The 25,059-nt window shown below is 43.3% G+C and overlaps 1 protein-coding gene across 7 annotated transcripts in view; it reads left to right on the top strand.

Annotated features, from left to right (window-relative positions):
• LOC101126065 (zinc finger protein 160) overlaps positions 1 to 23,572 on the top strand; it is a 36,895-nt gene extending 13,323 nt beyond the window's left edge. For 2 of the 7 annotated variants that reach the window (XM_019015234.4, XM_055370354.2), the window contains 4 exons: positions 3,877 to 3,936; positions 14,991 to 15,117; positions 15,902 to 16,030; positions 19,912 to 23,572. In XM_019015234.4, coding sequence (XP_018870779.2) covers positions 3,922 to 3,936; positions 14,991 to 15,117; positions 15,902 to 16,030; positions 19,912 to 22,097 — 2,457 coding nt within the window. In that variant the 5' untranslated portion in view covers positions 3,877 to 3,921 and the 3' untranslated portion in view covers positions 22,098 to 23,572. Of the gene's footprint in view, positions 1 to 3,876; positions 3,937 to 4,986; positions 5,043 to 14,990; positions 15,118 to 15,901; positions 16,031 to 19,911 lie in introns of all 7 variants that reach the window. The other 5 variants (XM_055370353.2, XM_019015235.3, XM_055370357.2 and 2 more) reach the window with 4 other exon arrangements.
• Positions 23,573 to 25,059: the final 1,487 nt, after the last annotated feature.

Genomic DNA, 25,059 nt, shown 5'->3' with positions numbered 1-25,059 from the left:
GGGCAGACAGCAATGTGGTGCTGGGACAGCAAGACGGGACAGCTGGTGACACGGAGAGCAGAGGGAGAACCACAGTATGGGAAGGCTTTGGATCTGGGGGTGCCAGAGAATGGGGACAAGGGGTGTAACAGGGAAGAGGGGATTTAATAGGGGGAGCAGAGGGGGAGCAAAGATGAGGGAAGAAACAGGCAGAAATATGTGGAGATTGGGATTGGGACAATGAAAAGTTGGGGCAGAAAGGAATAAGAGGTGAAAGAAGTTGTAGGAATGGAGCAGAACAGGCGGAAGAGAAGGAATGGAGGGAAGAAGGGGAGAAAGAGCAGGAGAGGAGAGGGGCTCAAAATGAGGAGCAGAAACCTGGGGGGAAACATCGGAAAAAAAGAGCCAGGGAGGGAAGGTGAGGATGAGATATGTACAGAATGAGAGAGGGAAACACACAGGAAGGAAGAAGGAGGGGACCTTAGTTCAGGTGAGTGGTGAGTTGATTGAATATGGGTAATTTAGTTGTGACATGTTGATTTCTGTCTTTATAATCTAACAGATTTTAAATATGCTTAAAATACACAGATAAAGATGAGAATTGCAAAACTTGTCTATAAGGCTATGCATTTTATAATTATGGCATCAGAAGTTAGCTTCCACTTGCAACCTTTTCAGCCAGAGGGCAGTGACTTGACTCATTCATTTGTGGGCCACCCTCTTCCTCCATTTCCCTGGGATGGGGTTGGGTAGGGGCGAGAACATGAGTTAATGTAATACTGATTACATAATATTTAGTATTATATGATGCTGATTATAGTCAATATAATAGTGTACAGTCAATGTAATAGTGAACACTCAACACAGAAAACTCATCACCAAAATGTGGAGGAACTTCTTCCCACCAGCAATGCATTTTCCATCCGACACTAACTGGATGACCTTATAGTTCAACTCAATTCTGACACTGTCCAGCTAGAATTAGGATTAGATGCTGTTTACTGGTTGGTCAGTTCCACAGGGCTACCCCCACTTCAAGTGCCGGTCACAAGTTGCAGGTTGGGACCTGAACTTCTGGGCGACCAACTGTAAATTGGGGATTCACTTGACCCCTCTCCTCAGGTTGTAGTAATTTGCCACGGTCATTCACCGAACTCAGGACAACACTTACTCATTTATTATAAAGTATGTTGCAAAGGACACAGATGAACAGCCAGATGGAAAAGCTGTGCTAGCTAGTTATTCAGACTCAAGGAAAGTGTTAGGGAAGCACATTGACCGGGTCAGTCAGAGCGTACAGCATATGAAGCGAGGGCAGTCCTGTGCGACTGAGCCCTCAAGCTGTGGTGTCTGATTCTGTTTTGTAGACGGTGTCAGAATTGAGTAAAACAGCAGGACTCCCTACCTGGGAGTCTGCTGGAGAACCTGTCATTGTGGGGAAAATGACACACATTTTGGTGACTAGAGGTGAAATATTCTGTGTTGAGTGTCAGAGTAGTATGAACAACTTTTTTCCTCTCTGAACAGATCTCCAATGCGTGATAAAGCCTTTTTTTCTTCTACTCTTCCATCTTTAAGACAAAAAAATACTTTCAACTACATTTCCCTCTGTAATAAGTACCTATTTATGCTCTATTTAAGAGCATAATATTCTAAAAACTAGTTTTACTTTGTCTTCAATTCTTTTTTTTTTTTAAATAAAAATATAGAGACAGGATCTTGCTGTGTTGGCCAGGCTGGTCTCAAACTCCTGGGCTCAAGTAGTCTTTCCACCTCAACCTCCCAAAGTACTGGGATTACAAGCGTGAGCCTTGTGCGGCCACTTTGTCTTCAATTCTTGCGTAAACCTTTGAATTGTTGCTTGAATCTAGCTTTCACATCCAGCATTCCACCGATTCTTCCTTTTTCAGTCATCAGCGACCTCCCCGTTCCTAAATGCCGTAATTCATGTCCTGTCCTGATCTTTTTCTTCCTGTCGGTAGCATGTAGCACAGCCGATCACTTCCTCTTCTGTTATCTTGGCTTTTATGACACCCCGTTAACCTTTACAAATCTATTCAATCTTCTTGCCACTCTGATCACTTTCTGCTTTCCTCTTCTGGTGTCTCCAGAACTTTCTTGTTCTCTGAATGTGCAAGTGCTCATGGCTCGGTCCTTACACCTCTTCTTGTCTCCGTCCACACCCACTGCCTTTCTGTACTTCTCATCTCATGGCTTTATGCCCCACCTGTTAATACTCAGCCCCATGTACCCTGCAGACCCTCCTCTGAGGTCTAGAATCCTGTGTCTAGTTGTCTCCAAAACTCTCTACAGGGATGTCCCAACAGGCATCTCCATTTTCATAAGCCTAAAAGTGACTTCCTGGCTGGGCACAGTGGCTCATGCCTATAATCCCAGCACTTTGGGAGGCCGAGGCAGGTGGATCACCTGAGGCCAGGAGTTTGAGACCAGCCTGGCCAACATGGCGAAACCCTATCTCTACTAAAAATACAAAAAATTAGCCGGGTGTGGTGGCAGGCGCCTGTAATCCCAGCTACTCAGGAGGCTGAGGCAGGAGAATCGCTTGAACCAGGAGGCGGAGGCTGCAGTGAGCCGAGATCACGCTACTGCACTCCAGCCTGGGCAACAAGAGTGAAACTCTCTCAGAACTTAATTAATTAATTATTTAAATAAAAGTGACTTCCCAAACTCCTCCAAACACGTTCACCCCTGCAGTCTTGCACATCTCAGCTGAGGGCAACCCTGTACTTCCTGGGGCTCAGCTGAACTTCTTGTCATGTTTAAAATATGTAAGATACGACGTTGTAAGTGTGTTACTTTGTAAAATGAAGAAAAAATTAAGCATTTACTTAAAACAGGTGAGGAAATACATGGTTTCATAAATTCTCCTGACGTATGGGAGAAAGAATGTTTGAAGACCTCTCCCTGCGTGATCTGCACCTTCAGGACCTCTCGGACGCCACCTCCTTCCTGTGTCCTCCCAGCCCCCTCTGCTCCAGCCACACAGGCCCCTTTCCTTTTCCTGGAGCCAAGGTTGCTCCTGCCTCAAGGCTTCCATGTGGGCTGGCCCTCTGCCTAGAACTCCCTGGCCTCTCAGCTGCAAGTGACAAGCAGCCTTTCTTCCTGAGGTCTTTGTTTTGACATCGCTTCCTCCGTGGAAACGTTTGTGATCTCCCACAGCCTCCTATTTGACATTGCAGCCCCACCTTCACCCCCACCTCTGGTCCATGTTGCCTGTTCTGTGTGATTCTTTTTGCTCCTTCAATATCCAGTCTGGATCCTGGTGAGAACAAGTCCCCAACAGGAGAGCAGAGCCAGAAGGTGGGGCTGTGCTGGGCTCGCCCCCTCAGTGGAGCTCAACCCTGGCTTCATATTAGAGTGCCTAGGCGTTTTGCAGAAACATCTCTTGTGCCCCCTTGATGTATTTTCATTTCAGTGTTTTAGAGCCCAGCTGAGTAATATTTAAAGTTGACTCTATTCTGTAGCCAGCGTAGTACCAATCGCTGTCTTTTGTTTCTGAAGGCTGAGCTCAGCCTGGGATCCACAGAGAGGTGAAGGAGGCTGTGTTCTGCATGGGGTTTGGTCAGGGCTGAGTCTGTGTCCTAAAGAGGAGCTCAGTCCAGCCCAGCTCCCCACTGCTGCAGTGTGTGTGTGGGCTTCTCCAGGAGGAGGGTGGGTTCTGAAGAAAGGGGTCAGAAACTCACTTCTTCCTGTAGGAGTTTCTCGTCCCCGTATTCCCCCTGGTGCAGTGGGGCACAGAGGACCATCTTTCCACAGGGTGAGATCTTCTGTGCGTGTGACTGTGGCACTTGAAGGGGATGTATAGATTCTCAGCCCTAAGCAGCATATTTTGGATATTCAGTATTGACTTCTAAAGACTCTTTTATGTTACCCAAGGAAGAAGTCTGGAAGAAGAGGAAGAGGAAAGAAAAGGAGTCAGGGATGGCCCTTACTCAGGTAAAGTGATACTCCTGGTGGATTGTTCTTTTATTTCTTCCTGAAATGCCTGGCACTGGCATTGCGAATCTTCTCTGAGTCTGAAGCGTCCTGCCTGACATGTTTGCTAGCACTCACCCGCGCCTTCCCTCAGTCCCTCTCATCTCATTTAGATTCCATCTCCCGTGATCCAGTGACATGAACTTGGGAAGAGGCTGCACTGGGCATGGTCCTGGGAAGGGCCCACACCCAGACATGGATGCAGATGGGGTGAGGGTCCCGTGGTGTCAGTGCTGTTGGGCAGCAGGGATTGCTCAGGGGTCGCATCTGGATGCACTGTCAGCGCTGTGTAAACCATGATAACAGAAGCTGCCCATGAAGTCAGGTGTTACTGTGCACATGTACCTGCTCACTGGCATAGAAAAGAACACTAAGGGGAAAGCTTTCCTGCCTCATTGGTAACTGCATTTGAAGCTGAACAAGTGAGTCATTGGGTTTCCGACTCCAAACTCGTAAAGACTGAGAACGGAATGGAAAGTTTAGACACTGACATTGGAGATAGATGATTCTTTCATTCCATCATCCATTTAATGTATGACATCAACGCAAATGTGTAACAAGATTCATTAAACTAGTCTCAGAAACTCTATCCCACGGAGACTGTGATGTTCTTACAAGAACCTTTGTCCGTCGGGTATTGTAGGTGAGAATGGCATATAAGCAGAACAACCTTGCCATTAGAGAGAATGGAACTGTATTTTTGTTTTACCAGTTATGAGTCAACATTTTGTTTCTTTTATTTTAAACATGGCATCATGTATATATTTCTTTTATAGTGAAATGATACATTTATGCGCCAAGAGGTAAAGCATCCCTTTTCCTGTCCAGCCTTCCACCCTCCCTCACATCTTAGTGGGGAGCCACTGTTCTCAATTCTGTGGGAAGGGTCAGTGCAAGTCCTGTAGAAATGTATTTTGACATCTTTATGAGATTTAAACAAATTCCTCAGTGAATGTTTGGTTGTGATATGTTAACCTGCAAGTTTTGAACATTGACATGTTTTCGTGTTAGGAAACAGGAGCTCACTTTTCTACATCCTTGTTGGAGCATTCTGGGAATGAAGACAGGTGGATCTTTTAACTTTCTCACTTCTATAAAGAATGCCACACAGGGTGCTGCATGGTGGCTCACACCTGTAATCCCAGCACTTGTGGAAGCCAAGGTGGGAGGATCATTTGAGCCCCAGAGATTGAGGCTGCAGTGAGCCATGACAGTGCCACTGCACTTCAGCCTGAGTGATAGAACAAGACCTTGTCTCAAAAAAAAAAAAAAAAAAGGTGCCACGCTGGCTGCCTGTGACCATGCCGACTTCTCTACAGATCGTGGAGAGTTCCTCCATGCTGGGCGATTGGAAGAGTGATCTCTTCTAGGATGGCGCATTTCCTGTGTTGCTAGATCTGGCAAGATTCTATCCCTACCCCAAGTGCAGAGGTGCCCTCTCCCACCAATGCCACGTCAGATTTCCCCCTCATTAAGCAAACTTGCCACTGTGTTCATTCTATATTATGAAAATCCGGGGATAATGCAACCCATTTTATTTTCATTTTCTTATTCCTTGTAAGTCTGAGTGGGTTGCATTACTTTGTGGATGTGTATATATGAAATTAATTTTTATACTTTGCTCCATTTTCTGTTCCTGGAATTCAGGAGCTGTGTTGTATTCTGCGGTTTATTTTCTTTTTAACTTTTACTACATTTTTTGAGACAGGGTCTCACCCTGTTGCTGGAGCGAGGCCAGAGCACGGTGGCTCTGTCACTGACATGCAGGTTCAGTTGCTCGCTGCTTGCAGAGTCCAGTTAACAAGAGCAAGGTCTGGTAGAAAGACAGTGACTTTTTATTCCAAAGCTAGCTTAGGGGAAGAAGTACAGGCTTCCTGCCTTAAGGTACTGCATTGCTTTTGGAGCAGAAAGCAGGCGCTTTTAAAAGGCGGGCTTGGCATGAATGGCACTAAGGAGAGGAAGCGAGCAGGTGGGTGTCCCCCAACTTGCTTCCGTGCCTTATGTACCAGGGGGTTGAGCTGGCAGCCACTGGTGCCTTCGTGGGCAGAACTGGGTTGTAAAAGTGGCTGAAACTCTCCGGGTGGGAGAGAGTTTTGTAGCAGGACTTTGGGTTGTAGATTGATTGCTGTTTCTCGAGGTAACCTGGCAAGTGAGATTCCCCTCTGGAGCTCGAAGCACATAGTTAGATGAACTTGCCCTGTAGAGAGTGTCTGCTGAAGGGGAGGTAAAAGGTTATAAGTGTATTTCTAAAGGGCTAAGTAGGAAGTAGGGAACAGGGGAAAATGGGGAAAGGAGAAAATAAGAGAAAAAAATAATAACTCACTCGCTTTTTCTTAGAAAAATGAGCGTACTTGGTTACAGTACAGTCATGACTCACTGTAGCCTTGACCTCCTTGGCCCAAGCAATTGTCCCACCTCAGTCTCTTGAGTAGCTGGGACTACGGTTGTGTGCTGCCACACCCAGATAATTTTTTATGTTTTTGTTTTTTGTAGAGACAGGGTCTCACTATGTTGCCCAGGCTGGTCTCAAACTCCTGGGCCCAAGCCATCCTCCTGACTGTGCCTCCTAAAGTGCTGAGATTATGGGCATGAGCCATTGTGCCCGGCTTGGTTTAATTCTTTATATACGCACTGTTGTCTTCCTTTCAATTACACGTTATTCTACTGTAAAAATAATCTTTCTTTGCTTACCCCTTTCTCAATTATTCGTTCAGTTTATCTTATTTTGGAAGGCCTTATGAAATGAAATGGTATGCTTTATTTTTATCTACCAGTGGATTGTTCACATGGCCTTTGTCTTTGACCCAGTTCCTGGCATATACAGCTCCTAAAATCTATAGAGTTTCCAAAGTGTTGTCTTTTTGCATGCTGATGCATTGACTGATAGCTGGCAGCCTCCAACAAGCTTCAGGATGGGGCCTGAGTCACCAGAATATCCAAGGCAAGATTGGAAGACTGGGGCTTTAAACTCCACTCCTCAGCTACCAGGGAGGGGGAGAGGCGACGAAGGTTAAGTTGATCATCACCAGTGGCCAATGGTTTAATCATGCCTACTTCATGAAGTTTCTATGAAAACACAAAAGCACACGGTTCAGAGAGCTTCAGGTTAGGTGAACACATGGAGATTCCTGAGGGTGGCATACTCAGGGAGGGCATGGAAGTTCCAACCCCTTTTCCAATACTTCACTGTATGCATCTCTTCATATGTATTCATTGTAATATCCTTTATAATAAATGGGTAAATGTACATAAAGTGTCTCCCTGAGGTCTGTGAGGTCTAGCAAATTAATTGAACCCAATGAGGGAGTTACAAGAACCCTGATTAATAGTCTGTCAAAAGCACAGGAAAAACAACCTGGGGCTTGCTGTTGGCACCCGAAGTGGGACTGAACCCTCAACCTGTGGGATTTGCCACTATCTCCAGGTAGATGGTGTTGAAACTGAACTGGGGTTGGAGGACACCCAGGCGGTGTCTGCTGCACAATTGATTGCTTGCTGGTATAGGGGAAAACTATACATCTGTTTATTTATTATTTGTTTGTTTATTGTTTTGAGAGGCTCTCACTCTGTTGTCCAGGCTGGAGTCCAGTCGTGTCATCACAGCTGACTGCAGCCTTGATCTCTGGGGCTCAAGTGATCCTCCCACCTTAGCCTCTGGAGTAACTGAGACTATAGGCACGCACCACCATGCCCAGCTTGATTTTTTTTGTAGAGATGAGGTTTCATTGTATTTCCCAGGCTGGTCTCTTGAGCTCAAGCAGTACTCCTGCCTTGGCCTCCTAAAGTGCTGGGATTATAGGCATGAGCCACTGCACCTGGCCATATCTGATTTTAGAAGCATTTTCTGAGATTATAGTAGGAAAAACAATTTCATTTTTCCACAGAATATGTCTCATGGATTTGAATTTTTGTGTGTACATTGGTACGTACTTTTATTTGATTCATTTTAAACTATTTATTTTAGATTCAGGGGGTACACGTGAGGTTTCTTCCATGGGTATATTTTGTGATGTTGAGGTTTAGTCTTCCAAAGATCCCATCACCCACGTAGTGAACATGGTACCCGATAGATAGTTTTTCAGCCCTTCCCCTCTTCCTTCCTGTTCCTTTTTGGAGTCCCCAGTGTCTGTTGTTCTCATCTTTGTGTTTGTGTGCACCCAGTGTTTAGCTGCCATTGTGAGAACATACGGTATTTGTTTTTCTATTTGTGCATTAATTCGCTAGGGATAATGGCCTCCAGCTGCATCCATGTTGTTGCAAAGGACATGATTTTGTTTTTTTATGGCTGTATAATATTCCATAGGGTATATGTCTACTATATTTTCTTTATCTGATTCACTGTTGACGGTCACCAAGGTTGATTCCATGTCTTTGCTATTGTAAATGGTGCTGCAATAAACATATGAATATAGGTGTCTTTTTGATAGAACAATCTATTTTCCTTTGGGTACATATCCAGTAATGGGATTGCTGGGTTGAATTGTAATTCTATTTTTAGTCTTTGAGAAATCTCCAAACTGCTTTCCACAAGGTCTGAACAAATTTGCATTCCCATAAGTGTATGAGTGTAAAAGTGTTTCCTTTTCTCTGAAGCCTTGTCAATATTTGTTATTTTCTTTTACTTTTTAGTAATAGCCATTATGCCTGGTATGAAATGGTGTCTCATTATGGTTTTGATTTGCATTCTCTGATGATCGGGGTGTTGAGCATTTTTTCATATGCTTGTTGGCCAATAGTACGGCTTCTTTTGAGAAGTATCTGTTTATGCTATTTTCCCACTTTTTAGTGGGGTGATTTGTCTTCTTCTTGTTGATTTGCTTATGTTTCTTATAGATTCTGGATACTAGTTATTCGTCAGATGCGTAGTTTGCAAGTATTTTCTCCTATTCTGTAGATTGTTTACTCTGTTGATAGTTTGTTTTTCTGTGTACAAGCTCTTTAAGTTCCACTTGTCTATTTTTTATTTTGCTGCATTTATTATGAGGTCTTCATAAATTCCTTTTATTTGCTGCATTTATTTTGCTGCATATATTATGAGGTCTTCATAAATTCCTTGCTTAGGCCAAAGTCTTAGAAGAGTATTTCCTAGGTTTTCTTTTAGGATTTTTATAGTTGGAGGTCTTATATTAAGTATTTAATCCATCTCAAGTTAATTTTTTTATATGGTGAGAGATAGGGATCCAGTTTCATTCTTCTGCATATGTTTAGCCAGTTTTCCCAGCACCACTTATTGAATAGGGTATCCTTTCCTCATTGTTTATTTTTGTTGATTTTGTTGAAGATCAGTTGGTTGGAGGTGTGAGCCTTTATTTTAGGGGTCTCTGTTGTATTCCATTGGTATGTGTGTCTGTTTTTATACCAGTACCATGCTGTTTTGTTTACTGTAGCCTTGCAATATGGTTTGAAGTCAGGTAATGTGATGCATCCAGCTTTATTCCTTTTGCTTAGGATTGTCTTGGCTCTTTGAGCTCTTTTTTGCTTTCATATACATTTTAGAAGTTTTTTCTAATTCTGTGAAAAGTGATGTTGGTCATTTAATAGGAATACTGTTGAATCTATAGATTGCTTTGGGCAGTTTGGACATTTCATTGATATTGATTCTTTCAACCCATGAGCATGAAATGCTTTTCCATTTGTTTGTGTTGTCTCTGATTTCTTTCACTGGTATTTTGTAGTTCTCATAAAGATAGTTCACAACCTTGGTTAGACATACTCCTAGTCATTTTTTGGGGGGTGTGGCTATTTTTAATAGGATTGCATTCTTGATGATGTGTTTCTCAGCTTGAACATTATTGGCGTTTAAGAGTACTGCTGACTGGGCCGGGCACGGTGGCTCACGCCTGTAATCCCAGCACTTTGGGAGGCCAAGGCAGGCGGATCACCTGAGGTCGGGAGTTCAAGACCAGCCTGACCAACATGGAGAAACCCAGTCTCTACTAAAAATACAAAATTAGCCGGGCGTGGTGATGCATGCCTGTAATCCCAGCTACTTAGGAAGGCTGAGGCAGGAGAATTGCTTGAACCGGGGAGGCAGAGGTTGTGGTGAGCCAAGATCGCACTCCAGCCTGGGCAACAAGAGCGAACTCCATCTCAAAAAAAAAAAAAAAGTACTGCTGATTTTTGTACCTTGATTTTAAATCCTGAGACTTTGCTGAAGTCATTTATCAGGTCTAGGGGTCTTTTAGTGGAATCTTTAGGGTTTTTTAGATACAGAATCATATCCTTCTCAAAGAGAGATAATTTGACTTCCTCCTTTTCCTTTTCGTTTGTTGTCATTGCTAAAAAATAGAGACAGAGTCTCACTATGTTGCCCATGTTGGTCTCGAACTCCTGGACTCAAACTATCCTCTCACCTTGGCCTCCCACAGTGATGTGATTACAGGTGCAAACTACTGCATGCAGCCCTCTTTCTGTTTGAATGCCTTCTGTTTCTCTCGCCTGATTGCTCTGGCTAGGACTTGTCACAGGCATACTGTTTTACTCTTGGTAGCATCTGTTGATGCACAAAAGTTTTTTGGTTGGATGCAGTCCCTTTTTTTTTTTTTGCTGCTATTGTGTTTGCTTTTGGTGTCATAGCCAAGAAATCTTTGCCAAATCTAATATTCTGAAGTTTCACTGATTGGTTGAGCCTATTTTTTTTTTTTTTTTTTTTTTTTTTAGATGGAGTTTTGCTCTTGTTGCTCAGGCTGGAGCGCAGTGCAGTGGCACAGTCTCACTGCAACCTCCGCCTCTCGGGTTCAAGAGATTCTCCTGCCTCAGCCATCCAAGTAGCCGGGATTACAGCCATGTGCAACCATGCCTGGCTAATTTTTCGTATTTAGTAGAGACGGGGTTTCACCATGTTGGTTAGGCTGGTCTTGAACTCCTGACCTCAGGTGATCCACCTGCCTTGGCCTCCCAAAGTGCTGAGATTACAGGTGTGAGCCACCGTGCCCGAATTGTTGAGCATTTTTATCATGAACTATGTTGAATTTTGTCAAATAACTTTTTTTTGCACCGATTGAGATGAGCATGTGGTTTTTGTCCTTCACCATGTCAGTGTGGTGTATTACATTGACTTTCTTCTGTTGAACCACTCTTGTCTTCCCAGTGTGTAGTCCACTTGGTCATGGACTATAATCCTGTTAATGTCTTTACAATTTGGTTTCCTAGTATTTTGTTGAGGGCTTTTGCATCAGTGTTTATCACGAATAATATCTTACACTTTTGTTTCCTTGTCATATATTTGCTTGGGTGGTGTCAGACTAAGGGTGGTATCATACAATTGTTTTTTGTTGTTTCCTCTTCTTCACTTATTTGGAATTGTTTGAGAATTGTTAATTCTTCATTAAACATTGAGTAGAATTGTACAGTGCTTATGAGTTATGCATTTGTTCCTGGTCTTTGTTCTAGGATTTTTTTTTTTTTTTGATTACTGCTGCAGTTGTCTTACTACTTATGAGAGTATACAGATTTTTTTTTTTCACTCAGACACAGTAGGTTAAGTTCTCTTATACTCCTTCTTCTTACTTTGACATTGGAGTTGACACACATGATGGTGTTCCACACTTCCCTTAGGCTATGTTCATTTGTTCATTTTTCTTTTCTTTTCTTTTGTTTTTTTTTGACATGCAGTCTCACTCTGTCACCCAAAGCTGAAGTGCAGTGGTGTGATCTTGGCTCACTGCAACCTCTGCCTCCTGAGTTCAACTGATTCTTCTGCCTCAGCCTCCTGAGTAGCTGGGATTACAGGCACACATCACCATGCCTGGCTATCTTCATCATTCTTCTATTTCATTTTCTCCTTTTATTTATTTTTTTTAGAGATGGGGTCTCACTTTGTAGCACAGGCTGGAATATGGTGGCATGATCATAGCTTACTGTACCTTCAACCTCCTAGGCTCAAATGATCTCCTGCCTCAGCCTCCTGAGTAGCTGGGACTACAGGCTCATGCCACTACACCCAGCTAATTTTGTGTATTTTTTTTTTCCCCTGAGGTGGCAACTCTTGTTTCCCAGGCTGGAGTGCAGTGGTGTGATCTCAGCTCATTGCAACCTCCATCTCCTGGGTCCAAGCGATTCTTCTGCCTCAGCCTCCCGAGTAGTTGGGATTACAGGTGCCCGCCACCATGCCCAGCTAAGTTTTTGTATTTTTGTAGAGATGAGGTTTCATCATGTTGGCCAGGCTGGTCTCAAACTTCTGACCTCGTGATCCGCCCGCCTTAGCCTCCCAAAGTGCTGGGATTACAGGCGTGAGCCATCACGCCTGGCTCTAGTGTGTTTTTTAATTCAGTTATGTTTTTCAGCTCTAGAATTTCTGTTTCTTCTTCATAGTTTTTATCTCTTTGTTGATAATCTCATATTTATTGTTTTTCTGATTTTCTGAAGTTGTTTATGAGTACTGTCTTAATACATTGAGCGACTTTAGGAGTCATTGTTATTTCTTTGATAATGTATATATATATATCTGCTTCTTTAGTATTACTTTGTGGTGATTTAATATGTTGCTGCATGTGGTCCATGTTTCTTTTTTTCTTTTGCTTTTTTTTTTTTTTTCGAGATGGAGTCTCACTCTGTCACCCAGGCTGAAGTGCAGTGGTGCGATCCCAGCTCACTGCAACCTCCGCCTCCCGGGTTCAAGCAATTCTCTGTCTCAGCCTCCTGAGTAGCTGGGATTGCAGGCATCCGCCACCACGCCCGGCTAATTTTTGTATTTTTTGTAGAAACGGGATTTCACCATTTTGGCCAGGCTGGTCTCGAACTCCTGACCTCATGATCCACCCGCCTCGGCTCCCAAAGTGCTGGGATTACAGGTGTGAGCCACCGTGCCTGGCTTCTTTTGATATCTCGTTATCTCCTGTTGGGACCACAGCATTTCACTAATCAGCCACTTGTAGTTTTTGATTCTGGCTTCCTTCAGGGAAGACATGCTACAGTCATCCTGACTAGAGGCTCTGGAGATCCTTCAAGCCTTTTCTAAGGATGCGTCCTCCGTGGACTTTTTGATTGTAGCTTAACTAAAGAGCTTGTGCCAGTTTGTATGCAGGAATGCCTCTGTTGTCTGCCGGCTGTTCCGCAACCTCTCTGGTGTCCTAGTAAGCTGGGGGCTGCACCGCCACCTAATGTCTGCGTACGTTACTACAAGCTCTGGTTTATGACGGATGGCTTTGTTCTCAGTAGCTTCCTTACCTGGGGTCCTGTTACTTCAGTGTTTATATTCAGGCAAGACAGAAACTTGTCCCTTAGCAGTGCCCTGAAAAGTCAGAACGTTATGAGCCTTGTGTTGTGTTACAGGAAAAAAGAGAAAAAAAAAGTCAGAATGTTAGATGGATATTCCCATACTTTCTCTCCCCAGGAGAAAATGGAAGTGTGGTTTTCTCACAGTGATACTACATCATGCCAGGGTAGGGCCTCAGGTGAGTAGGTGTTTCAAAAGAGTTCTGACCTCTGATGTGGTTGCCAGATTTCCCACAAAGACAATTTGGTCCATGTAGTGTTATTAAATCTGTGTCTCCATGGATAGTGCTTGGGACTTCCTACTCCTCTGTCTTATAGACAGCATCACTTCTGTACAGTTTTCTTTTTTTGAGATGGAGTCTCACTCTGTCACCCAGGCTGGAGTGCAGTGGCATGATCTCGGCTCACCGCAACTTCTACCTCCTGGGTTTAAGTGATTCTCCTGCCTTAGCCTCCCGAGTAGCTTGGATTACAGGCGCCTGCCACCACGCCTGGCTAATTTTTGTATTTTTAGTAGAGACGGGTTTCACCATGTTGGCCAGGCTGGTCTTGAACTCCTGACCTCAAGTAATCCACCCACCTCGGCCTTTCAAAGTGCTGGATTACAGGCGTGAGCCACCACGCCCGGCCGCATTATCATTTCTTAAGATATCAGTTGTGCTTATTTAGTTCATGTAGATATTGAATATCACTCAGTATGTCAAACATAATATCTAACACTTCATAGAGATAACCTTGTTTTCAGTTTTTTATTTGTATGCTTATTGACCATAAAACTGAGAAATCGACACTGATATAGAGGATATCACAACCTCTTAGGTAAAAGAATAATAAGAATTAGGGAGACATAACTTGCTCAAAAGTCCTTAATGTGAGGAAAATATGGGAAAAACAGACTCAGTTTCTCCTGCTTTGCTTCCATAATACAAAGACTTCTGTGATTTTGGATGTATTGGGTTTTCCTCTACACATCAAATAAACAGTTCTGCAACAGACACCAAGTGGGTGTTCTCATATTTGATTCCATTTTGACACTGTCTATCTGGATATAGGGTCAGCTCCCATAGGCTGAGGGCTCAATCCCACAACAGCGCACACACGTTAATGCCAGTCACAAACACAAGTTGTGGCCTGTGCTTCTCAATGACTAGCTGTGAATTGTGAATTCTGATGACTCCCTCCTTGGAAATGATTAGTTTGCTTGAGTGGCTCACAGAACACAGGGAAACACTTATATTTATCCATTTATTATAGAAGATGCTACAAAGCACACAGATGAACATCTAGATGGAAGTGATCTATTAGTTGAGATATGGGAAAGGAGTGAGGAGCTGGGATGTATTCTCTCATGTATTCTGTCTTTTTTGAGTTTTCATGGAGGCCCCATTATGGAGGCCTTGCTTCCATTATTGGCATTGGTGATCAACTGAACCTTCATTCCCTCTGCCCTCCCGAGAGGACAGAGGCTTAGTCTAACCGAGCCTCAGCCTTTCCAGTGACCACCCGATGAGCCTTAGTTCCAGTGACCGCCCTCCATCCTGAAGCTACCTAGGTGCTCCAGCCACCAATTATCCCATTAATGTACAAAAAGATACTTATCACTCCACTGATTTCAAGTGAGCTGTTATGTCAGGAGAGGGTAATGAAGACCAAATCTGTATGTCACATTGTCACAATCTGGATCTGTCAGCTCACCCACTTCAATTTAACCTATTCTCACAGTTTTCTCCTCTTCTCCTTTTATGTGAAATTTTGAACTCTCCCCTTAGCCACTTGGTGAAATGTGTTTTTCATTTTAGGTACGGTTGACATTTAGGGATGTGGCCATAGAATTCTCTCAGGAGGAGTGGAAATGCCTGGACCCTGCTCAGAGGATTTTATACAGGGACGTGATGTTGGAGAACTACTGGAACCTTGTTTCTCTGGGTGAGGATGACTTTCTTCCAGAAGTCAAGATCTCTTCTTGTCTATTGTTGCATTTTCCCTTACGAGTCCCTGGAGAGCCCCTGCATTGCTTGACTGAGATTGAAGTCCTGTTGACTCTGAAATGGAAAGCTTAATCATAGGAAACCTGGACTTTAATCTTCCCCTTTCTCAGATGTTCTGCCTCCTTTGTACTTCATCATTTGAGGTTTCAGAACTTTTGTATGCATAATACGTTGTGTTAGACTTTTGAAATGTCAGATTTCCTGTTTTCTGCCTCTCTGCTTTGGGTTAAGTTGTTGGTGGAATAGAGCCTTCTATCAGCATGTACCATGTTTCCTGGGTATTCAGACGGGGGCATTCAGTGGATGATTTTTTTTTTTTTTTTGAGGTGGAGTCTCACTCTGTCGCCCAGGCTGGAGTGCAGTGGCGTGATCTAGGCTCACTGCAAGCTCTGCCTCCCAGGTTCACGCCATTCTCTTGCCTTAGCCTCCTGAGTAGCTGGGACCACAGGCGCCCGCCACCACACCTGGCTAATTTTTTTTTGTTTTTAGTAGAGACAGGGTTTCACCGTGTTAGCCATCATGATCTCCATCTCCTGACCTTGTGATCCACCCGCCTCAGCTTCCCAAAGTGCTGGGATTACAGGCATGAGCCACTGCACCTGGCCCAGTGGATGAATTTTTGAAGTTTTCTTAGATCCACATATAATGTCCTCTCATGTAAACATAGGGCTGGGATTCTGGAAGAGCCCCGGCAGATTGTGATCCTTTCTTTTTATAAACAGGACTGTGTCATTTTGATATGAATATTATCTCCATGTTGGAGGAAGGGAAAGAGCCCTGGACTGTGAAGAGCTGTGTGAAAATAGCAAGAAAACCAAGAATGCGGGAATGTGTCAAAGGTGTGGTCACAGGTAAGAGCTCAGATGGGCAGAGAGAAGACCACTCATTAACTAGAGTGTGGGAGGAGGCACAGTAGCTCACGCCTGTAATCCCAACACTTTGGGAGGCCAAGGCGGGCAGATCACTTGAGGTCAGGAGTTCGAGACCAGCCTGACCAACATTGTGAAACCCTATCTCTACTAAAAATACAAAAAAAAATTAGCCGGGCATGGTGGCGTGTGCCTGTAGTCCCAGCTACTCAGGAGGCTGAGGCAAGAGAATTGCTTGAACCCGGGAGGTGGAGGTTGCAGTGAGCCAAGATCGTGCCACTGCACTCCAGCCTGGGTGGACAGAACGAAACTCCGTCTCAAAATAAATAAATAAATAAAGTGGGAAACTCTCTGCAGATGAGAGAGTTCTTTGGGAAAATAAGTTGCCTTAGAGATAGAGGCCAAGTCTTCATCATGATGGACAACACCCTGTCATTTGAACTCTATGGTTCCTTTTGAAGAAACTGCTTTCTTTCTTGGTCTCTCCCTCTGTATTTCATTCCATATGGTGCTCAGTTCTTAGTCCATATGGGTCAGAGGGGAAGCCTCCATAGTCCTTAGTCCTGACGTCTAGACCTGTTTATGTTCCACCCCGTTTCCTGTGCGTGGAAGACCTGCTCAGGAGATGGAAACATTGGCTGCTGCTCCTTGGCATCTGCTGCCCCAAACCTCATGGAAGAGTCTCCAGCCGTCTCCGCCTGTCGAGGTCCCTCGGCCATTTCTTCCATTCTGCTTTTGCCACTCTTCATGGGGGTGTGTGATAAGCGAGTGGGTTCTATCTTCTGAGATTGTTCTCAGCATAACCGTAAAGACACCTAACAAAATCCTTCTGTCATTGATCCTCAGTCTTACATGGGGTGCGTATTCTGTTTTTCCAGGCTTCAGCACAGAAATACAAGTACTGCATGTTCTCACTTACATTTGGAATCTAAACCGATAAAACTAATAGCAGCAAAGAGTAGAGTGTGGGTTACCACAGGTTGGGGACTGGAGGGAATAGGGAGATGTTGGTCACTGGGTGAAAACATTAGGAGTAAATGATAGGTTTTTGAGATGACTTATATGGTAATAAGCTTGTTTCCATCAGTCCACATTGTATACCTATAACAGAATATCAGTTTGTTTCCTGTAAATATATATATAACTATAATTTGTCAATATAGAATTTTTAAAAAAATCATATTCCAGTTCTTATTGTGTTGGTTCTAAATAAAAATCCTTCTTTCTCTTAAGACAAAACTGTTTATTATTCCACGGTCAATAATTTTTTTTTTTAAATGAAGTTTCGCTCTTGTTGCCCAGGCTGGAGTGCAATGGTGCGATCTCGGCTCACCGCAACTTCTGCCTCCTGGGTTCAAGAGATTCTCCTGTCTCAGCCTCCCGAGTAGCTGGGATTACAGGCATGCGCCACCATGCCTGGTTAATTGTGTATTTTTAGTAGAGATGGGGTTTCTCCATGTTGGTCAGGCTGGTCTCGAACTCTCGACTTCAGGTGATCCACCTGCTGCAGCCTCCCAAAGTGCTGGGATTACAGACATGAGCCATTGCACCTGGCCAATAATTTTTTTTTTAAGTTTCCACACATGGCCTTAAACAAGAAAATTTTATATATGCAGTTAATTCTCTCAATTCATTTTATTATAGGCTGCTAGAATATCTTATTAGTTGATTTTCATAAAATGAATACATTATGGTTTTCAGCATGTATTGTGAAATATAACTGTCAGGCCAGGTGTAGAGGCTCACGCCTATAATCCCAGCACTTGGGGAGGCAGAGGCAGGCAGATAACAAGGTCAGGAGTTCGAGACCGGCCCGACCAACATGGTGAAATCCTGTCTTTACTAAAAATACAAAAATTAGCCAGGCGTGATGGCACATGCCTGCAGTCCCAGCTATTCGGGAGACTGAGGCAGGAGAATCACTTGAACCCTGGAGGCGGGGGTTGCAGCAAGCCGAGATCGCAGCACTACACTCCAGCCTGGGGAGCAGAGCAAGACTCTGTCTAAAAAAAAAAAAAAGAAAGAAAGAAATATAACTGTCATGTACCACTTACTAATGTTGCAAAATTATCTGCTCTGTGTGGATATAGATAGTTACATAACAAGTATTTCAACACATTTGTTTCTGACATAGTTTTATTGAATGTTCATTTTCCTAGTGCTATTATGGTTTTGCGGTTCAAAATTCCCGCTTCTTAATTATGTTTCCTGTGAGCTCTTTGCCATTATAATATATTATGTTGTACTTTAGTATGTATTTGTACATAATGAATATGCTTTCAATGTGTATAACTTATTTTTCTTCAATTGAGATAGCCATATGTTTTTGGCCAATTGGTATGTGCCGTGAGGTCATGGTGGAAAAATAATCCTCTGATGGCTAACATAGGATTCACAGTGTGAGTGTTTTGGTCATAGGTAGTTTGAATCTAGGCTGCCCCGATTTTTTTTATTTTTTTATTTTTTAAGACATCTCACTGTCTCTGAGGCTGTAGTGCAGTGGTACAATCATAGCTCACTGTAACCTTGAACTCTTGGGCTAAGGCAATCCTCATGCCTCAGCCTCTTTTTTTTTTTTTTTTTTTTTTTTTAATGAGACGGAGTTTTGCTCTTGTTGCCCAGGCTGGAGTGCAGTGGCGCAACCTCACCTCCTGAGTTCAAGCAATTCTCCTTCCTCAGCTTCCCAAGTTGCTGGGATTACAGGTGCCCATTACCACACCCAGCCAATTTTTCATATTTTTAGCAGAGACAGAGTTTCGCCATGTTGACCAGGCTGGTCTCGAACTCCTGACCTCAGGTGATCCACCCGCCTCGGCCTCCCAAAGTGTTGGGATTACAGGTGTGAGCCACCGCACCCAGCACCCTCAGCCTCTTGAGTATCCAGAATTGCAGGCATATGCCAGCATGCCAAACTAATTTTTTTATTTTTATTTTTTGACGGAGTCTTGCTTTGTCGCCCAGGTTGGAGTGCAGTGGCACGATCTCGGCTCACTGCAACCTCTGCCTCCCAGGTTCAAGCAATTCTCCTGCCTCAGCCTCCTGAGAAGCTGGGACTATAGGCGCATGCCACCACGCCTGACTAATTTTTGTATTTTTAGTAGAGATGGGGTTTCACCATGTTGGCCAAGCTGGTCTCAAACCCGACCTCATGATCCACCCGCCTCAGCCTCCCAAAGTGCTGGGATTACAGGCATGAGCCACCACGCCTGGCCTAATTTTTAAATTATTTTGTTTTTCTAGAGATGGAGCCTTGCTATGTTGCCCAGGCTGGTCTCAACCTCGTGGCCTCCTGTGATCCTCCCACCTTAGGCTCCCAAAGTGTTGGGATTACAGGCATGAGCCACAACAGCCAGCCCTTCCCAAATATTTGAATTACATGTAACTGCATTTTCTTTGTTAAAAAATACTACTTTTGGCTGGGCGCAGTGACTCACGCCTGTAATTCCAGCACTTTGGGAGGCCGAGGCAGGCGGCTCATGAGGTCAAGAGATCGAGACCATCCTGGCTAACACGGTGAAACCCCGTCTCTACTAAAAATACAAAAACAAAATTAGCCAGGCGTGGTGGCGGGCGCCTGTAGTCCCAGCTACTCAGGAGGCTGAGGCGGGAGAATGGTGTGAACCCGGGAGGCAGAGCTTGCAGTGAGCCAAGATCGCACCACTGCACTCCAGCCTGGGTGACAGAGCGAGACTCCGTCTCAAAAAAAAAAACATTTTTGTTCCTAACAATTGAAATTCACAGTTCTGAAGTTCCAAAGTCTGTTCAATATAAGTATTACTTTTGGTGGAATATGTTTTCAATGTAAAATATTTATTTCTATACTGTAATTAATTGGAAATTATGTGGTTCTTTATATCTTGTAGATATCCCTCCTAAATGTACAATCAAGGATTTGCTACCAAAAGAGAAGAGCAGTACAGAAGCAGTATTCCACACAGTGGTGTTGGAAAGACACGAAAGCCCTGACATTGAAGACTTTTCCTTCAAGGAACCCCAGAAAAATGTGCATGATTTTGAGTGTCAATGGAGAGATGACACAGGAAATTACAAGGGAGTGCTTATGGCCCAGAAAGAAGGTAAAAGAGATCAACGCGACAGAAGAGACATAGAAAACAAGCTTATGAACAATCAGCTTGGAGTAAGCTTTCATTCGCATCTGCCTGAACTGCAGCTATTTCACGGTGAGGGGAAAATGTATGAATGTAATCAAGTTGAGAAGTCTACCAACAATGGGTCCACAGTGTCACCACTTCAACAAATTCCTTCTAGTGTCCAAACCCACAGGTCTAAAAAATATCATGAACTTAACCGTTTTTCATTACTCACACAAAGACGAAAAGCAAACAGTTGTGGAAAACCTTACAAATGTAATGAATGTGGCAAGGCGTTCACTCAGAATTCGAACCTTACAAGTCATAGGAGAATTCATAGTGGAGAGAAGCCTTACAAATGCAGTGAGTGCGGCAAAACCTTTACTGTTCGTTCAAATCTAACTATTCATCAGGTCATCCATACTGGAGAAAAACCTTACAAATGTCATGAGTGTGGCAAGGTCTTCAGGCACAATTCATACCTTGCAACTCATCGGCGAATTCATACTGGAGAGAAACCTTACAAGTGTAATGAGTGTGGAAAAGCCTTTAGAGGACATTCAAACCTAACTACCCATCAGTTAATTCATACTGGAGAAAAACCGTTCAAATGTAATGAATGTGGCAAGCTCTTCACTCAAAATTCACACCTTATAAGTCATTGGAGAATTCACACTGGAGAGAAACCTTACAAGTGCAATGAGTGCGGCAAAGCCTTTAGTGTTCGTTCAAGCCTAGCAATCCATCAGACAATTCACACTGGAGAAAAACCTTACAAATGTAATGAATGTGGCAAAGTCTTTAGGTACAATTCATACCTCGGAAGGCATCGGAGAGTTCATACTGGTGAGAAACCTTACAAGTGTAATGAATGTGGCAAAGCCTTCAGTATGCATTCAAACCTAGCTACCCATCAGGTCATCCATACTGGAACAAAACCTTTCAAATGCAATGAATGCAGCAAGGTTTTCACTCAAAATTCACAACTTGCAAATCATCGAAGAATTCATACTGGAGAGAAACCTTACAAGTGTAATGAGTGTGGGAAAGCCTTCAGTGTTCGTTCAAGTCTGACTACCCATCAGGCAATCCATTCTGGAGAGAAACCTTACAAATGTATTGAATGTGGCAAGAGCTTCACTCAAAAATCACACCTTAGAAGTCATCGGGGAATTCATTCTGGAGAGAAACCTTACAAGTGTAATGAGTGTGGTAAAGTCTTCGCTCAAACGTCACAACTTGCAAGGCATTGGAGAGTTCATACTGGAGAAAAACCTTACAAGTGTAATGACTGTGGCAGAGCCTTTAGTGATCGTTCAAGCCTAACTTTTCATCAGGCAATACATACTGGAGAGAAACCTTACAAATGTCATGAATGCGGCAAGGTTTTTAGGCACAATTCATACCTTGCAACTCATCGGCGAATTCATACTGGAGAGAAACCTTACAAGTGTAATGAGTGTGGGAAAGCCTTTAGTATGCATTCAAACCTAACTACCCATAAGGTCATCCATACTGGAGAGAAGCCTTACAAATGTAATCAATGTGGCAAGGTCTTCACTCAGAACTCACACCTTGCAAATCATCAAAGGACTCACACCGGAGAGAAACCTTACCGATGCAATGAGTGTGGGAAAGCCTTCAGTGTTCGTTCAAGCCTAACCACCCATCAGGCAATCCATACTGGGAAAAAACCTTACAAATGTAATGAATGTGGCAAGGTCTTTACTCAAAATGCGCACCTGGCAAATCACCGAAGAATTCATACTGGGGAGAAACCTTACAGGTGTACAGAGTGTGGGAAAGCCTTTAGGGTAAGATCAAGTCTAACTACCCATATGGCAATCCACACTGGAGAAAAGCGTTACAAATGTAATGAGTGTGGCAAGGTCTTCAGGCAGAGTTCAAATCTTGCAAGTCATCACAGAATGCATACCGGAGAGAAACCTTACAAATGAGTGTGGTGAGGTCATTAGGTACAGTTCACTCCTTTCACATCAGTTAATTCATTCTTGACAGAATCCTTACAAATGCAGTGACAGTGGCCAATCCCTCATGAGTTGAAGCATTAATAGATATGAGAGGCCATAAGCAAGAGACATCATGTAAACATATGTGGCAGAGGGTCTATCCAGGCCTTGCAGGTTACTAGGCATCAAGATTTATATCTTTGATGAAACGAAACAAATGTAATATGTATCCTGAGGCCATTACCCAGTGACTGATGGTAAGTGAGGATTCCTATGAGGAATAACAGTCTCTGGTTTCCCTGTTTGCCTTTGATATTATACACTGTAGAATACTCACAAGTCCAAAAATGCTAAAAATTATATATTTTTAACTCACATATGAAAAGGTTGCAGGATATTTGTAGGCAGTCAGTTACCTTCACCTTATGAAATGTTTCACTGAGTTATTTAAGGTTTTTTGGAAAGCCTACTATTGAGTTTCAATGTGAACTTTGAAATCTTATTGTGCATCCTTACACACCTTCCATGGTGCTTTCTTGGAAAGATCATTGGGATGGAAGGATCGTTGATTGGGTGAAGATCATTGATTATTGATTGGGTGAAGGATTATTTCTATCCAGTTTGTGAAGAAGGAGGACTTTGCTTTTAAAATTCAGTATCATCTGAATTAGCATTTGGGAGTGGCGAAAAACAATGTAAAACTATGATGTCACTCACCATTCTGATAATGTTCAGGGTGCCTTTCTCCTACCAGGAGAGTACTGTGGCTTAGAGGAAAGAAATGGTCTATCAACTGAACATGAAATGGAGCAGGCCAAGACCTTAGGACATTGGGATTTTTGTGGGAGGAGAGTAATAGGTAATTAGACACTGATTGTGTGGTAGAAATACTGCAGGGGAAAAGGTCGCCCTCTTATCCATCAAAGAGCAATACCTGTTGTTTAGCAAAGAGTGATGAAAAATTGATCTTGTTTTGAAATTGAAGAGAGAGGCCACCGCGCCAGTGGCTCACACCTGTAATCCCAGCACTTTTGGGAGGCTGAGGCAGGTGGATCACCTGAGGTCGGGAGTTCGAGACCAGCCTGACCAACATGGAGAAACCCCATCTGTGCTAAAAATACAAAATTAGCCGGGTGTGGTGGCAGGTGCCTGTAATCCCAGCTACTTGGGAGGCTGAGGCAGGAGAGTCGCTTGAACCCAGGAGGCAGAGGTTGTGGTGAGCCAAGATCATGCCACTGCACTCCAGCCTGGGCAACAAGAACAAAACTTCATCTAAAGAAGAAAAAGAAAGAAACTGAAGACAGAGTAGTTGTCAGAGTGAAGAGTTTAATCAACAGAAGTAGAGTAACATATTCTTTAGTAGAACTCACATTATCTGCTTGAAGCACATTTTGCTAATGTTTTATTCAGAATGTATCATAGATATAATGTTTGAACTAATAAAATAGAATGGTTTTTCTCTATGAATGAATCACGTTCTTTCTGCCAACATAGTTTTATCCTGTCTCAGTAGGATATTCCATAACACAATAGCAGTGCACCACTAGGCTCTTAAGCGATCAAGAACAATTTTTTTCATGGTGAAATCAAATAACACAGTTTTGGAAACCTATAACCTCATTTTGTGCTTGAATTACGTGCCCCACACTGTGGCTTAGGATACTTATTGGGGTATAATGAAAATCTTACTGAAAGTTAATTTCACATTCTTACACCCCAAAATCTGCATTGCCATTGATGCATATGCACCACATTATTATATTTCCACATCAGTTTCTTGTGTGCCAAATAAGACCCATGCTATGCATCTTGGTTTCCATGAAGTAAAAATACATAGTAAGAATGTGAGAAATATAAATCAGGCCAGGCACGGTGGCTCACACTTGTAATCCCTGTACTTTGGGAGGCCAAGGCAAGCAGATCACCTGAAGTCAGGAGAGACCAGCCTGGCCAGCATAGTGAAACCCCATCTCTACTAAAAATACAAAATTAGCTGGGCTTAGTGGTGCATGCCTGTAGTCCCAGCTACTTGGGAGGCTGAGGCGGGAGAATCGCTTGAATCCAAGAGGCAGAGGTTCCATTAATGGAGATCATTCCATTACACTCCAGCCTGGGCACCAAGAACGAAACTCGTTCTCAAAAAAAAAAAAAAAAAACGTTGGCTGGGCATGGTGGCTCACGCCTGTAATCCCAACAATTTTGGAGGCTGAGGCAGGTGGATTACTTAAGGTCAGGAGTTCAAGACCAGACTGGCCAACATGGTGAAACCCCGTCTCTACTAAAAATACAAAAACATTAGCTGAGTGTGGTGGCGCATGCCTGTAAATCCCAGCTACTTGGGAGGCTGAGGCAGGAGAATGGCTTGAACCCAGGTGGTGGAGGCTGCAGTGAGCTGAGATCACGCCATCGCACTCCAGCCTGGGCAACAAGAGCAAAACTCCATCTCAAAAAAAAAAAAAAAAAAAAGTGGAGAATAAAGATAAAACCTCCTTCATGATGTTCTTGGAATACTGATATAATTTGAAAAGATTAATGTTCATGAGTTTCCTCTTAAGAGTGAATATAGAAAATGAGAATTTTATTTTGTTCTGGTAGATAAACTAGGAACATGTATGTTTGCTTATCACACACGCATGACTCTCCCATAACCTGTTGAGTATGTTTACTTAATATCCAACATATTGCTATTCAGTATAAATTCCTGCCGCAACTTTCCTCCTCTGAACTGCCTGCGTTGTTTCTGGTAGAGACCATGCTTCCCAGCCTGCAGGCTGCAACCCTGTGTAAGAAATAAAAGGTCTCCTTACTAGACATTTTTTGACCTTTGGTCAATGCGGGTTAGGGTTTCTTGGTGGACACTCTGCAGCATCCTGAAGCAATGTAGCACATCATTGTGAGAGCACTGAGTATGCTGTTTGCTCAGGTCTCTCTTCTTCCTATAAAACCGTCA

This window comes from Gorilla gorilla, chromosome 20 (assembly GCF_029281585.2).
Source record: "Gorilla gorilla gorilla isolate KB3781 chromosome 20, NHGRI_mGorGor1-v2.1_pri, whole genome shotgun sequence".
NCBI classification, from domain to species: domain Eukaryota; kingdom Metazoa; phylum Chordata; class Mammalia; order Primates; family Hominidae; genus Gorilla; species Gorilla gorilla.
The sequence above is the reverse complement of the archived record's forward strand: the minus strand, read 5'-3'. Positions and strand labels throughout refer to the sequence as shown.